At 46.9% G+C, this 15,540-nt stretch overlaps 1 protein-coding gene across 4 annotated transcripts in view; it reads left to right on the top strand.

Moving 5' to 3' along the window:
• The window catches only part of LOC134347785 (1,4-alpha-glucan-branching enzyme-like), a 507,671-nt gene that overhangs the window by 342,179 nt on the left and 149,952 nt on the right, over window positions 1-15,540 (top strand). For all 4 annotated transcript variants that reach the window (XM_063050206.1, XM_063050207.1, XM_063050205.1 and 1 more), the window contains exon 5: window positions 7,014-7,149. In XM_063050206.1, coding sequence (XP_062906276.1) covers window positions 7,014-7,149 — 136 coding nt within the window. The remainder of the gene's footprint in view (window positions 1-7,013; window positions 7,150-15,540) is intronic.

Below are 15,540 nucleotides of genomic sequence, written 5' to 3'. Positions count from 1 at the left end.
CACTGATCCCTGTGGCACACCACTAGTCACAGGCCTCCACTCAGAGAAGCAATTCTCTACTACCACTCTTTGGCTTCTTCCATTGAGCCAATGTCTGATCCAATTTACCACCTCTCCAGATATACCTAGCGACTGAATTTTCCTAACTAACCTCCCATGCGGGACCTTGTCAAAGGCCTTACTGAAGTCCATGTAGACAATATCCACTGCCTTCCCTTCATCCACTTTCCTGGTAACCTCCTCGAAAAACTCCAATAGATTGGTCAAACATGACCTACCATGCACAAAGCCATGTTGACTCTCCCTAATAAGTCCCTGTCTATCCAAATGCTTGTATGTTCTGTCTCTTAGTACTCCCTCCAATAACTTACCTACTACCAACGTTAAATTTACCGGCCTATAATTTCCCAGATTACTTTTCAATCCTTTTTTAAACAACGGAACAACATGAGCCATACTCCAAGTGGGGTCTAACTAAGGTCTTGTATATCTTTAAAATTACCTCAAGGCTCTTGAACTCAGTCCCACGGTTGATGAAGACCAATGCATCATGCACCTTCTTAACAACGCTGTCAACCTGCGCAGCAGCTTTGGGTCTGTTGTGGACACGGACCCCAAGATCTTGCTGATCCTCCACACTGCCAAGAGTCTTACCATTAATATTATATTCTGTCTTCAAATTTCCTGCCCTCTCCCTGTATCCCTTCATGTCCTGATCAATCAAGAATCTGTCAATCTCTGCCTTAAATATACATAAAAGTCTTGGCCTCCTCAGCTGCCTGTGACAAAGAAGTTCACAGATTCATCATTCTTCTGGCTAAAGAAATTCCTCCTCATCTCCATTCTAAAAGGACACCCTTATATTCTGAGGCTGTGTGCTCTGGTTCTAGATTTTCCCACCATAGGAAACATCCTCTCCACATTCACTGTTTCAAGGTCTTTTACCATTTGATAGGTTTCAGTGAGCTCATGCTTCAATCTTCTGAATTCTAGTGAATACAGACGCAGAGCCATCAAATGCTCTTCATATGACAAACCATTCAGAATCAGGTTTACTATCACTGGCATGTGACGTGAAATTTGTTAACTTAGCCGCAGCAGTTCAATGCAATACATAATCTAGCACAGAGAGAAAAAATAATAAATAAAATAAAACATAATAATAAATAAACAAGTAAATCAATTACATATATCGAATAGATTTTTTTAAATGTGCAAAAACAGAAATACTGTATATTAAAAAAAAGTGAGGTAGTGTCCAAAGCTTCAATGTCCATTTAGGAATCGGATGGCAGAGGGGAAGAAGCTGTTCCTGAATCGCTGAGTGTGTGCCTTCAGGCTTCTGTACCTCCTACCTGATGGTAACAGTGAGAAAAGGGCATGTCCTGGGTGCTGGAGGTCCTTAATAATGGACGCTCCCTTTCTGAGACACCGCTCCCTGAAGACACCTGACCTCCTTTGAACCCACTCCAGTTTCAGCACTTGCCTTCTGAGATTACTTACCTGGGACAAGCTGCAGTAGCCGGATCTCTGGCACTGAGTCTGGCTCTGCAGTGCAGAAGGGAGGGGGGAAAAGAGGAGAGCGGTAGTGATAGGGGACTCGATAGCTAGAGGTGCAGATAGGTGGTTCTGTGGTCGTGACAGAGAATCCAGGATGGTTTGTTGCCTCCCGGGTGCCAGGGTCAAGGATGTCTCTGATCGATTGCATGACATTCTGAAATGGGAGGGTGATCAGCCAGATGTCGTGGTGCACATCGGTACCAATGACATAGCAAGGAAGAGTGAGGAGATCCTGGAGAGTGAGTATAGAGAGCTTGGTAGGAAGTTGAAAAGCAGTACCTCAAGGGTGGTAATCTCAGGATTGCTACCTGTGCTAGGTGCCAGTGAGGGTAGGAATAGGATGCTCTGGAGGATGAACAAGTAGCTGAGGAACTGGTGTAGGGGGCAGGGTTTCAGATTTCAGGATCATTGGGACCTCTTCTGGGGCAGGTGGGACCTGTACAAGAGAGACGGCTTACACTTGAACTACAGGGGGACCAATATCATTTCAGGGAGGTTTGTTAGTGCTATTGGGGAGGCTTTAAACTAGATTTGCAGGGGGATGGGAACCAGAGTGCCAGAGCTGACAGTGTGGCTGGGGTGAAAATAAATGATATTGAAAGTTTAAGCAAATCCGCTGATAGAAAGGTTGTGAGTGGTGGTAAAAGTCTTCTGAGGTGTATATATTTCAATGCTAGGAGTATTGCAGGGAAGGCGGATGAGTTGAGGGCGTGGATTGACACGTGGAATTATGACATTATAGCAATTAGTGAAACTTGGCTACAGGAGGGTCAGGACTGGCAGCTTAATATTCCAGGGTTCCGATGTTTCAGATGTGATCGAGGCAGAGGAATGAAAGGTGGGGGAGTAGCATTGCTTGTTAGGGAAAATATTACAGCAGTGCTCAGGCAGGACAGATTAAAGGGCTTGTCTACTGAGTCCTTATGGGTGGAGCTGAGAAACAGGAAAGGTATGGCCACATTAGTGGGATTGTATTACAGACCACCCAATAGTCAACGAGACTTGGAAGAGCAAATCTGCAGAGAGATAGCAGGCAACTGCAGGAAACATAAAGTTGTGGTGGTAGGGGATTTTAATTTTCCATACATTGATTGGGACTCCCATACTGTTAGGAGTCTAGATGGTTCAGAGTTTGTAAAGTGTGTTCAGGAAAGTTTTCTAAATCAAAATATAGAGGGACCAACTAGAGGGGATGCAATACTGGATCTCCTGTTAGGAAACGAGTTAGGACAAGTGACAGAAGTCTGTGTAGGGGAGCACTTTGGTTCCAGTGATCATAACACCATTAGTTTCAACTTGATCATGGACAAGGATAGATCTGGTCCTAGAGTTGAGGTTCTGAACTGGAAGAAGGCCAAATTTGAAGAAATGAGAAAGGATCTAAAAAGCATGGATTGGGACAGGTTGTTCTCTGGCAAGGATGTGATTGGTAGGTGGGAAGCCTTCAAAGGGGAAATTTTGAGAGTGCAAAATTTGTATGTTCCTGTCAGGATTAAAGGCAAATTGAATAGGAATAAGGAACCTTGGTTCTCAAGGGATATTGCAACTCTGATAAAGAAGAAGAGGGAGTTGTATGACATGTATAGGAAGCAGGGAGTAAATAAGGTGCTTGAGGAGTATAAGAAGTGCAAGAAAATAATTAAGAAAGAAATCAGGAGTGCTAAAAGAAGAAATGAGGTTGCCTTGGCAGTCAAAGTGAAGGATAATCCAAAGAGCTTTTACAGGTATATTAAGAGCAAAAGGATTGTAAGGGATAAAATTGGTCCTCTTGAAGATCAGAGTGGTCGCCTATGTGCGGAACCAAAGGAAATGGGGGAGATCTTAAATAGGTTTTTTGTGTCTGTATTTACTAAGGCAACTGGCATGAAGTCTATGGAATTGAGGGAATCAAGTAGTGAGATCATGGAAACTGTACAGATTGAAAAGGAGGAGGTGTTTGCTGTCTTGAGGAAAATTAAAGTGGATAAATCCCTGGGACCTGACAGACTGTTCCCTCGGACCTTGAAGGAGACTAGTGTTGAAATTGCGGGGGCCCTGGCAGAAATATTTAAAATGTCGCTGTCGGGTGAGGTGCCGGAGGATTGGAGAGTGGCTCATGTTGTTCAGTTGTTTAAAAAAGGATCGAAAAGTAATCCGGGAAATTATAGGCCAGTGAGTTTAACATCGGTAGTAGGTAAATTATTGGAGGGAGTACTAAGAGACAGAATCTACAAGCATTTGGATAGACAGGGACTTATTAGGGAGAGTCAACACGGCTTTGTGCATGGTAGGTCATGTTTGACCAATCTATTGGAGTTTTTCGAGGAGGTTACCAGGAAAGTGGATGAAGGGAAGGCAGTGGATATTGTCTACATGGATTTTAGTCAGGCCTTTGACAAGGTCCCGCATGGGAGGTTAGTTAGGAAAATTCAGTTGCTAGGTATACATGGAGAGGTGGTAAATTGGATCAGACATTGGCTCAATGGAAGAAGCCAAAGAGTGGTGGAAGAGAATTGCTTCTCTGAGTGGAGGCCTGTGACTAGTGGTGTGCCACAGGGATCAGTGCTGGGTCAATTGTTATTTGTCATCTATATCAATGATCTGGATGATAATGTGGTAAATTGGATCAGCAGATTTGCTGATGATACAAAGATTGGAGGTGTAGTAGACAGTGAGGAAGGTTTTCTTTATTAATCAAAGTATTGAGTATAAGAGCTGGAATGTTACGATGAAGTTGTATAAGGCATTGGTGAGGTCGAATCTGGAGTATTGTGTTCAGTTTTGGTCACCAAATTACAGGAAGGATATAAATAAGGTTGAAAGAGTGCAGAGAGGATGTTGCCAGGACTTGAGAAACTCAGTTAGTTACAGAGAAAGGTTGAATAGGTTAGGACTTTATTCCCTGGAGCGTAGAAGAATGAGGGGAGATTTGATAGAGGTATATAAAATTATGATGGGTATAGATAGAGTGAATGCAAGCAGGCTTTTTCCACTGAGGCAAGGGGAGAAAAAAACCAGAGGACATGGGTTAAGGGTGAGGGGGGAAAAGTTTAAAGGGAACATTAGTGGGGGCTTCTTCACACAGAGAGTGGTGGGAGTATGGAATGAGCTGCCAGACAAGGTGGTAAATGCGGGTTCTTTTTTAACATTTAAGAATAAATTGGAGAGATACATGGATGGGAGGTGTATGGAGGGATATGGTCCGTGTGCAGGTCAGTGGGACTAGGCAGAAAATGGTTTGGCACAGCCAAGAAGAGCCAAAAGGCCTGTTTCTGTGCTGTAGTTTCTATGGTTTCTGTAAGCAACCCAAAACTGTTCAGAATATTCAATGTGTGGCCTCACTAGTGCTTTATAAAGTCTCAACATTACATCCTTGCTTTATATTCCCTTCTGAAGGCTCCTGTTTAATCCCTACTTCCCAATATTTGATCTATAAAGAAGTCTAGTGCCTGTCTGGATAATTCATAAAAGTTAACTATCATCCCTCAGGGAGTATGTTCCAGATCCCAACCACCCCCTGGGGTGTAAAATTCTTCCTGTAACTCCTCTTATACCCTTACCCAACCTGTACAAGTGTTTGAAAACCTCCATCAATACCCTTTTCATCTCTATCACTGGAGAGTGACCCACAATTGCATGTACCTGTCCACATCCTTACCCTTGGGACATATCTCTGCACCCTTTCCAGAGCAACGCAGACAAAGTGCTGGAGGAACTCACACAGGATCTATGGAAAGGAGGAAACAATTGATGTTTTGGGCTGAGACCCTTCAACAGGACTGAAAAGGAAGGGGGCAGAAGCCATAATAAAAGGTGGAGGGAAGGAAGGAGTGCCAGCTGGGAGGTAATAGGTGAGGCGGGTGGTGGGTGGGTGGGGGAGGGAGGGTGAAGTGAGAAGCCGGAAGGGGATTTGTGGAAAAGATAAAGGGCTGAAGAAGGGTGGAGGATTACAAATACCTGGGGATACGAGTTGACAATAAACTGGACTGGTCAAAGAACACTGAGGCTGTCTACAAGAAGGGTCAGAGCCGTCTCTATTTCCTGAGGAGACTGAGGTCCTTTAACATCTGTCGGACAATGCTGAGGATGTTCTACGAGTCTGTGGTGGCCAGTGCTATCATGTTTGCTGTTGTGTGCTGGGTCAGCAGGCTGAGGGTAGCAGACACCAACAGAATCAACAAACTCATTCGTAAGGCCAGTGATGTTGTGGGGATGGAACTGGACTCTCTGACGGTGGTGTCTGAAAAGAGGATGCTGTCCAAGTTGCATGCCATCTTGGACAATGTCTCCTATCCACTACATAATGTACTGGGTGGGCACAGGAGTACATTCAGCCAGAGACTCATTCCACCGAGATGCAACACTGAGCGTCATAGGAAGTCATTCCTGCCTGTGGCCATCAAACTTTACAACTCCTCCCTTGGAGGGTCAGACACCCTGAGCCAATAGGCTGGTCCTGGACTTAATTCCTGGCATAATTTACATATTATTATTTAATTATTTATGGTTTTATATTGCTATATCTATACTCTATTCTTGGTTGGTGCAACTGTAATGAAACCCAATTTCCTTTGGGATCAGTAAAGTATGACTATGAGTATAAGAATGAATCTTATGGGAGAGAAGAGTGGACCATCGGAGAAACAGAAGGAGGAGGGCAACCAGGGGGAGAAGAGGTGGGATAGGAAGGGAGCCAAAGTGGGGAATGGATGAAGTGGCCAAAGTGGCCAAAGGGGAGGGGGAGAAATTACCAGATTGTAGAAATTGATGTCCAATGTCATCATGTTGGAGGCTAACCAAGTGGAATACAAGGTGTTGCTCCTCTAATCTGAGAGCGGACTCATCTTGGCAGGAGAGGTGGCCATGGACAGACATGTAAAATAGGAATGGGAAATGGAATTAAAATCCTCACTGCTGTTGGTGGAGCCAAGGTACTAACCTTTCCAGGATTTTCCTGTAGCAGATCGGTCAGAGGTGTTCACACTTCATTTGAGGTGTAACCAGTGTTTGGTAAAGGTTTGTTGTAAACATTCATGCTTTATTCCTTTATGTACAAGGCCATGCACTGCACCTGCCTTCGCACCAGTCCAGACCTTTCAGAGTTCTTCATGTGAGACCATCACCATCCCTCATTCCTGCTCAGTTTGTCGTGTGAGACCCTCACACCCCTCATTCCTGGCTCATTGTCGTGTGAGACCCTCACCATCCCTCATTCCCGCTCAGTTTGTCAAGACCCTCACCATCCCTCGTTCCTTCTCTGTTCCTGTGCCTGGTTTAAAATTGCCCTACAGTGCTTCCATTGCCATTCCTAATCTTTCTTTTTGAATTACGTGAGATCACACTTCAGGGCATACGCTGATGGAGTGTCAGATTGGAGGCAGGGGATATAGTTAAAATTCTCTCTATTGAAGAGATTTACACCTCTCGGTATCGGGTGTGTTACTGACAAAGAAACTGGTTTTATTTGTGTGCAGCCCCGGTATCCTCGTCCCCAAAGACCAAGGAGTGTACGAATCTATGAAGCTCACGTTGGCATTGCATCTCCTGAAGGAACCATAGCGACGTACAGGAATTTCACTCAGAATATGCTGGCCCACATCAAGAACCTGGGTAAGATTATGCAGAGAGGTGGCTCTGCCTGTCGGTACATTGACATGAGCTCAGAACGGAGCACGTGCACTGATCTCCATGTGAGGGGGAGACTGTGCCGTAAGAGGTAGAAGTGGATGGTATCAAGTGAGATACAGTTTGAAGTGTAGGAACAACCTGAAGACAGGATGGAGGCAAAAGGCTGTGTCTGATCAGTCTTAGGATCTCCACATCTCTGCAGAAGTTATGACTCCTGGTCCAGTATCGTCTTGTCTGAAATGAATAATGAACGAGTGAACTACGAATGCACTGGGCTGTCTCTGCGATTGAGGGAGGTACAGTTCCCATACCAGGCAGTGATGCAGCCAGTCAGGATGCTCTCAATTGTGCCCCTGTAGAAAGTCCTTAGGATTTGGGGGCCCATACCAAACTCCCTCAACCGTCTAAGGTGAAAGAGGTGCTGTTGTGCCTTTTTCACCACACAGCTGGTGTGTACAGACCACGTGAGGTCCTCTGTGATGTGGATGCCGAGGAACTTAAAGCTGTTTACCCTCTTAGCCCCAGATCCATTGATGTCAATAGGGGTTAGCCCATCTCCATTCCTCCTGTAGTCCACAACCAGCTCCTTTGTTTTTGCGACATTGAAGGAGAGGTTGTTTTCTTGACACCACCGTGTCAGGGAGATGACTTCTTCCTTGTCGGCCACCTTGTTATTGTTTGAGATAAGGCCAATCAATGTAGTGTCGTTGGTAAATTTAATTAGCAGATTAGAGCTGTGGGTGATGACACAGTCATGGGTAATACAGAGAGTAAAGGAGGGGACTTAGTACACAGCTCTGAGGGGCTCCTGGGTTGAGAGTCTGAGGGGTGGAGGTGAGGGAGCCCACTCTTACCACCTTCCAGCAATCTGACAGGATCCATCTGCAGAAGACAGGGTCAAGGCTGAGATCTCTGAGCTTCTTGTTGAGCCTGGATGGAACAACAGTGTTGAATTCTGAACTGTAACCCAAGAACAGCATTCTCACATAAGCATCCTTCTTCTCCAAATGTGTAAAAGTGATCTGTAGAACAGTGGCTATTGCATTGTCTGTCGATTGGCTGTGTCAGTAGGCAAATTATAGGGGATCCAGTTTTGGTAGTAGCAAGCTGTAGATGTAATCCTTGACCGGCCTCTCAAAACATTTGCTTATTATGAGGGGAGTTGCTGGCTAAAGAAAGACGTAGCAGCTTGGATGTGAATAATTAGTAAGTTTCAGAAAACAGTAAATGGCAGAATACTGGGTCTTTAGGAGCACTTACAACCAGAGGGCTCCAAGGGCCCATATGCCTGGAACCCCCCAGGGGTGGCAACACAGGTAGATAGGGTGTTGCCTTCTTCTCTGGGCACAAATTATAAAAGTTGGGTTGTTAATCTTCAAAGTTACACAGTCTGATTTGGCCACATTTAGTGTGTAATGTGTAATTCTGGTTGTCACACAGTGATTGTGTTGAGGAGAGAGCAGAGGATCTCAGAGCTGCTGGACCATCAGTGAGCACCACTGGGCTTGGTCACGGATGACGTACACACATGGCATTCGTCAGTGTTTATGAAGCTTGAGAAGAGGGTTTTGCTTCAGTGAGCAGCCCTGGTCCAGACAGCTGGTGGTCTGGCTGTGAACAGTGACTGCAGGGTCACAGGGAGATCGTGTAAACTCCTGACAGGCAGCACTGGCAATTGAACTTGGGTCACTGGCACTGTAAAACATTACACTCCCGTATCATCCAGCTGCCAGGAGAGATTTCCAGAGATCATGTTTAAAAGGAGAGTTTCCCATGCGTTCGGGCTTACTCCAACGGTCCAGTCAGCGGGAGCAGCAGGCCTTGGCAATGAGTCTGGTGACAGTTGTTTAAAAGGAGAGTTTCGCGGGCATTTGGGCTGATTCTGATGGTTCAATCAGCAGCAAGAGCAGGCCATGGCAATGAGGTTTCTTGCAGGTCGGCGACACTTGTTTACAAGTACTGAAGGGACAAGCGGGGCAGCCATTGTTGGGAATAGGTCAATGGTGAGAGTAGGAATGTCAGGTTTTGCCTCAAAGGATGCTTCAGCTGGAAAGAGGCATTGGCTGTGAGTAAGTTTCTGTTTGGGTTCCCTTTTCCCCCTCTTACTGTATCTACTGTACTAAATGGCTGCTGTGTGTTCTTCATGCCAGATGCCGGAGACCTGGCAGACCCAGAGTCTCCCTGGGAACTACATCTGCTTGAAGTGCATCTGGCTGCAGCTCCTTGAGAACCGTGTTAGAGATCTGGAGCAGAGGCTGGATGATCTTTGGCTTGTACGGGAGAGTAAGAAGATAGTCGATCAGACTTACAGGGAAGTACTCACCCTGAAGTTGCAGGAGGCGAGTAGTTGGATGACTGTCAGGAGAAATGGAAATGTGAATAGGCAGTTAGAGCAGAGCACCCCTGTGGCCTCTCCCCTCAATAATAAGTACACCATTTTGGATACTGTTGTGGGGGATGAGCTCCCAGGAGAATGCCACGGCGACCGGGTTACTGGCACTGAGCATGGTCCATGGTGCAGAAGGGAAAGAGGGAGAAGAGGGGAGCGGTAGTGATAGGGGGACTCGATAGTGAGGGGGACAGACAGGAGATTCAGTGGATGTGAACTGGACACCCGGATGGTATGTTGCCTCCCAGGTGCCGGGGTCAGGGATCTCAGATCACATCCACAACACTTTGGAGAGGGAGGGGGAGCAGCCAGATGTCTGGTACATATTGGTACCCATGACATAGGAAGGAAAAGCGGGAGGTCTTGAAAAGGGAATTTAGAGAGTGAGATAGAAAGCTGAGAGAGTAGCAGCACCTCCAGGGTGGTAATCTCTGGATTGCTGCCTGTGCCACACGCCAGAGAGTGTGTGGGGCCTGTCATAGGGATAGACCCCACCATCCCCACCTCCAGGGCTGATCAGAATCAGATCAGCTTTATTATCACCGGCATTTGTTGTGAAATTTAATTAAGCATCAGCAATTCAATGTAATACCTAATATAGAAGAAAAGAGAAAAAAAATAATAAAAAATAAATAAATAGGTAAATCAGTTGAATAGATTAAAAATTGTGCAAAAACAAAAAATAATATATATTAACAACGTGAGGTAGTGTTCATGGGTTCAGTGTCCATTTAGGAATCGGATGGCAGGACTATAGCTCAGCATTTAACACCATCATTCCCACAATCCTGATTGAGAATTTAATACCTCTGTACTTCCCTCTGCAATTAGATCCTTGAAGACTACAATCTGTGCGGATTGGTGATAACATCTCCTCCTCGCTGACGATCAGCACTGGTGCACCTCAGGGGTGTGTGCTTAGCCCACTGCTCTACTCTCTATATACACATGACTGTGTGGCTAGGCATAGCTAAATTACCATCTATAAATGTGCTGACAACAGAATTGTTGATAGAATCTCAGGTGGTGACGAGAGGGCGTACAGGAGTGAGATATGCCAACTAGTGAATGGTGTCGCAACAACAACCTGGAACTCAACGTCAGTAAGACGAAAGAGCTGATTGTGGACTTCAGGAAGGGTAAGACGAAGGAACACATACCAATCCTCATAGAGGGATCAGAAGTGGAGAGAGTGAGCAACTTCAAGTTCCTGGGTGTCAAGATCTCTGAGGATCTAACCTGGTCCCAACATATTGATGCAGCTATAAAGAAGGCAAGACAGCAACTATACTTCATTAGAAGTTTGAAGAAATTTGGTACGTCAACAAAAACACTCAAAAACGTCTATAGTTGTACCGTGGAGAGCATTCAGACAGGCTGCATCACTGTCTGGTATGGAGGGGCTTCTGCACAGGACTGAAAGAAGCTGCAGAAGGTTGTAAATCTAGTCAGCTCCATCTTGGGCACTAGCCTACAAAGTACCCAGGACATCTTCAAGGAGCGGTGTCCATTATCAAGAACCTCCAGCACCCAGGACATGCCCTTTTCTGACTGTTACCATCAGGTAGGAGATACAGAAGCCTGAAGGCACCCACTCAGCGATTCAGGAACAGCTTCTTCCCCTCTGTTTCATGTAGTCTGACCCCACCATCCCCAATTCCCAGGCTGATCAGAATCAAGTTTATTATCACTGACATGTGACATGAAATTTGTTAACTTAGCAGCAACAGTTCAATGCAATACATACTCATCCCCACCCCCTCTCCATTTTGTGGCTTGGGATCAGAATGAAACACGAGTGTGCTGACATGGAGATGAACACATTGACGGTACTTGCAGCTGCGTTTCTGTCAAAAAGTGGAAATGTGCTTCCTGCAAGGTTCATGAGCAAAAACCAAAGTGGCAGAGGAGTTTATTGCTGTTTGCATCCTTTAACTTCCGCATGTTTTCAACAACAGTGATATTGGTGTGCATCTGGACAATTGCTGTACTTGAAGTTCGTCCATAAGCATATGGTTCAGCATAATGAAGTTACTCATTAATCAGACAATTGCACTCATCTTCATACCTTCCCACAGATACCATCTTGATAGATTGCTTGGCAACTATATAAAAGATTTTTATGAATAGTTTTCTTGGATTTGAATAAAAAATTATAGTTTGCAGAGCAATTACTGTAGGTTTGGAATTGCCATAAAGTCTGCTTGATCAAAGCAAAATGCATTATATTTGTTTTAAATTTATAGAGCTATTGGATGAAGGTAAAATCTTTTTGTCTGGATTGCTATTTGCAATCATTGCTATTGTTTTGCTTTTGATTGTGTAAATCGTGAATGCACCATAATCCCAAAGGTGCTCCTTGGTGTTCTGGCTTCATCACTACCTGTAGTGTGAGACCCCCGATCACAGCAATCTGGGACCTTCCCCACACCAGCATTTCCCTTCAGAACCCTGCCATTGCCTGCAGGCTTGTGCACACATGCGGGTGAAACCAGGGGCAATCCTGAACGACGAAGCCGACAGTGCTAGGAACTCTCAGCAGGTTGGGCAGCATCTCTGGAGATGCAGGGTGTACAGTTCAGGCCAAAGGGCATTCAGAATTGAGGGATGGAGTCAACTGACCCAGGGGTGGGGGTCTGACCCTCTGGAATTTCACAGGGGAGGGGTCTGACCCTCTGTGGACTGACCCGGTTGGGGGGGGGGGGACTGACCCTCTGTGGACTGTCATGGGGGTGGGGGTGGGGGGGGTGACTGACCCTCTGTGGACTGACCCGGGGGGAGTGGTCTGACCCTCTGTGGACTGACCTGGGGGGGGGGGGAGTCTGACCCTCTGTGGACTGACCCGGGGGGGGGGGACTGACCCTCTGTGGGCTGTCATGGGGGTGGGGGGGGGCGACTGACCCTCTGTGGACTGACCCGGGGGGGGGTCTGACCCTCTGTGGACTGATCCGGGGGGGGGGTCTGACCCTCTGTTGGCTGACCCGAGGGGGGGGTCTGACCCAGGGGAGGGGTCTGACCCTCTGTGGACTCTCACGGGGGGTGGGGAACTGACCCTCTGTGGACTCTCATGGGGGGGGGTGGTCTGACCCTCTGTGGACTGACCCGAGGGGGGGGTCTGACCCTCTGTGGACTGACCCGGGGAAGGTTATCTGACTATCGGTCAAGTCTGTAATTTAGCAAGTCCCCCAGAGCAGTTTATCCCAGGAAGGAGAATTTTTTGCAGGTTATTTTCTGAGGTGAGGTGGTACCTGTGGAATACTGTGTCATGGAAAGCTAGCCTCACTGGGATGTTTCCTGAGATGGTGCTGTTGACTTCTGGAGAATGTCTGAGCAGGTTGGACCTGTCTCAATGAATAGGAGGTCATCTGATTGAAATGTCGAACATCTTGAGGGGTTGACAGGGTGATGCTGAGTGCTGGTGATATCCAGAACCAGGGAGGCCATTTTCAGAGTCTGTGGAGGAATTGTGATCTGTGTAAGTTCTCTGCCCAAGAGCACGGTAGCTTTCTAACTTTGCTGTACTTCCTAGGCACCGCACTGAATGTAACACCCTGGGTATGTGTGTGTGTTTGTGTCTGTGAGTGTGTGTTTGTGTCTGTGGGGTGTATTTGCTCACAGGGTGCGTGTGAAGCGTCTAGTGTAGTAGTGTAGTAGTGCTTGTAGTTAGTGCATGCTGCATGCTGTATACCGCATAGTGCTCTCTGCTTGCTACTCTCTGCTTACAGCTATTGCCACTGGCTAGCCTCCTTATAGAGGGTGAAAAGAGGAGCCGAGTGTGTAAGCCTCCTTCTGCCAGTACAGAGCCTCTCCACCACCAAGACTCCTGCAGTGCCTCCTCGGGGCCACACATGGAAACTGGGTATCTTACAGTCACAGGCTAAACTACAGGGGATCTCGCAGCAGCAGTGGGCTCCAGAGATGTGGCGTGCAGGCCCACCACTGTGTGGACACGCCCTGGCACCCGTCAACCACTGTCCCAGCTATGGACAAATAGCCCCACTGCCATGTGGTAAGTCTGTTGAGACGAGGCTAAGGGAGCACACTCTGACAGAAAAGCAATGCGCTGGTGGCGCACAATAGGCGGGCCTTAACAGACCAGGGACCCAGCAGCCTCCTGCAGCCAAGATGTGGGACTGCTTGTCCTGGGATCACCCTTGCCACCAGGATTTACCTGATCATGGTCAAGATAGTGCTACTGGGGATGGTGAACCCCCTGTGGCACTTTAAAATCTTCCTTGCGCAGGTCTCCACCTCTGATCATGGTGAACAATACCTGGACCTTACATATGGTTGAAGTCTGACGGCGATGGGCTGTCTGGCAACAGGAGCAGGTACGAATGGACTGGCAACGGCACAGGGTATTTGGTCGCTAGCAGCTAGGACATCAAGGATGTTCTCATCACCCGTACCATGAGAGGTGCAGAGTGCTGGACTGACCACCGTATGATTGTGGCCAAACTCCATATGAAAGTGCGTCCCCCCTTGTGGCTGCAAAAACCCAATAAAAAGCGGCTAAATTGCAACCGCCTGAGAAACACAGAAGCAAGGAGTGAGTCTCGATGCATCCTAGCTGAGAAACTAAGGGAGCTGGAACCTTGTCTGAGCTCAGAAAATACCATGGAACAACAGTGGACCTATATCACCTCTGCGCTCTATGAGGCAGCGGCCCAATCCATTGGCCATAAGAGCAGGAACCACCAAGACTGGTTTGACGATAACTCAGACACCATCCACAACTTGCTTAAGGACTTGCACAAAGCACACCGAGCAACTTTAGACAACCCTTCATCCACCACCATCAGGCAGCATTGGCAGGCAGCTCGGAGGAAAGTGCAAAAGGCAATACGGGCCATACAAAATGAGTGGTGGACTGAAAAGGCACATGAAATCCAGTCCTTTGCCGATAATAATGACATATATAATTTTTACAATGCTGTCAAAACCAGCTATGGCCCAATAAATCAATGCGTTACTCCCCTGAAAACAGCAGATGGTCTAACACTTCTGAAGAATCAGAATACCATTTTGCTGTGGTGGGCTGAGCATTTTAACACCCTGCTTAATCAGGACTCTGACGCAGACCCCACTATCCTGGACGAACTGCCTGAACTTCCTCCTATCCACGACCTCAGTCTACCACCAGTCTTCCAGGAGGTTCTATCAGCTGTCCATTCCCTTAAGAACAACAAGTCCCCTGGTACTGACAATATCCCTGCTGAGTTACTGAAGAACAGAGGGTACACGTGTATGCGCACCCTCTACCAGTACATCACCAAGGCCTAGACTGATGAGAACATCCCACAGCAATGGAGAAATGCAAACATCGTTGTCATTTATAAGAACAAGGGTGACAAGGCCATCTGTGGCAATAGTAGGGGCATATTACTCCTTTCTGTTGCTGGGAAGGTCCTGGCTAAGGTGATGCTTCAGAGATTCATCAGCAACATCACTGAGTCAATGCTGCCTGAATCACAGTGTGGATTTAGGAAGAACAGGAGCACGATCGACATGATCTTCACAGCCCGGCAGTTTCAGAAAAAGTGCCGGGAGCAACATCAGGACCTGTTTATAGCCTTTGTTAACCTCTCCAAAGCATTCGACACTGTGCAAAGAGAGCTCTTATGGGATGTCCTCCTTAGATTTGGCTGTCCCAATAAATTTGTTAACATCCTCTGCCAGTTCCACGATGGGATGACTGCTCAGTTGATCATAGGAAGACAAGAGTCCGAGCCCTTCCTTGTATACACAGGAGTGAGGCAGGGTTGTGTGCTAACGCCAGTGCTCTTTAACATCTTCCTCTTGTAGGAACATAGAAACATAGAAAATAGGTGCAGGAGTAGGCCATTCGGCCCTCCAAGTCTGCACCGCCATTCAGTATGATCATGGCTGATCATCCAACCCAGAACCCTGCACCAGCCTTCCCACCATACCCCCTGATCCCTTTAGCCACAAGGACCATATCTAACTCCCTCTTAAATACAGCC

Source organism: Mobula hypostoma, chromosome 6 (assembly GCF_963921235.1).
Source record: "Mobula hypostoma chromosome 6, sMobHyp1.1, whole genome shotgun sequence".
Taxonomy (NCBI): Eukaryota; Metazoa; Chordata; class Chondrichthyes; order Myliobatiformes; family Myliobatidae; genus Mobula; species Mobula hypostoma.
The sequence above is the reverse complement of the archived record's forward strand: the minus strand, read 5'-3'. Positions and strand labels throughout refer to the sequence as shown.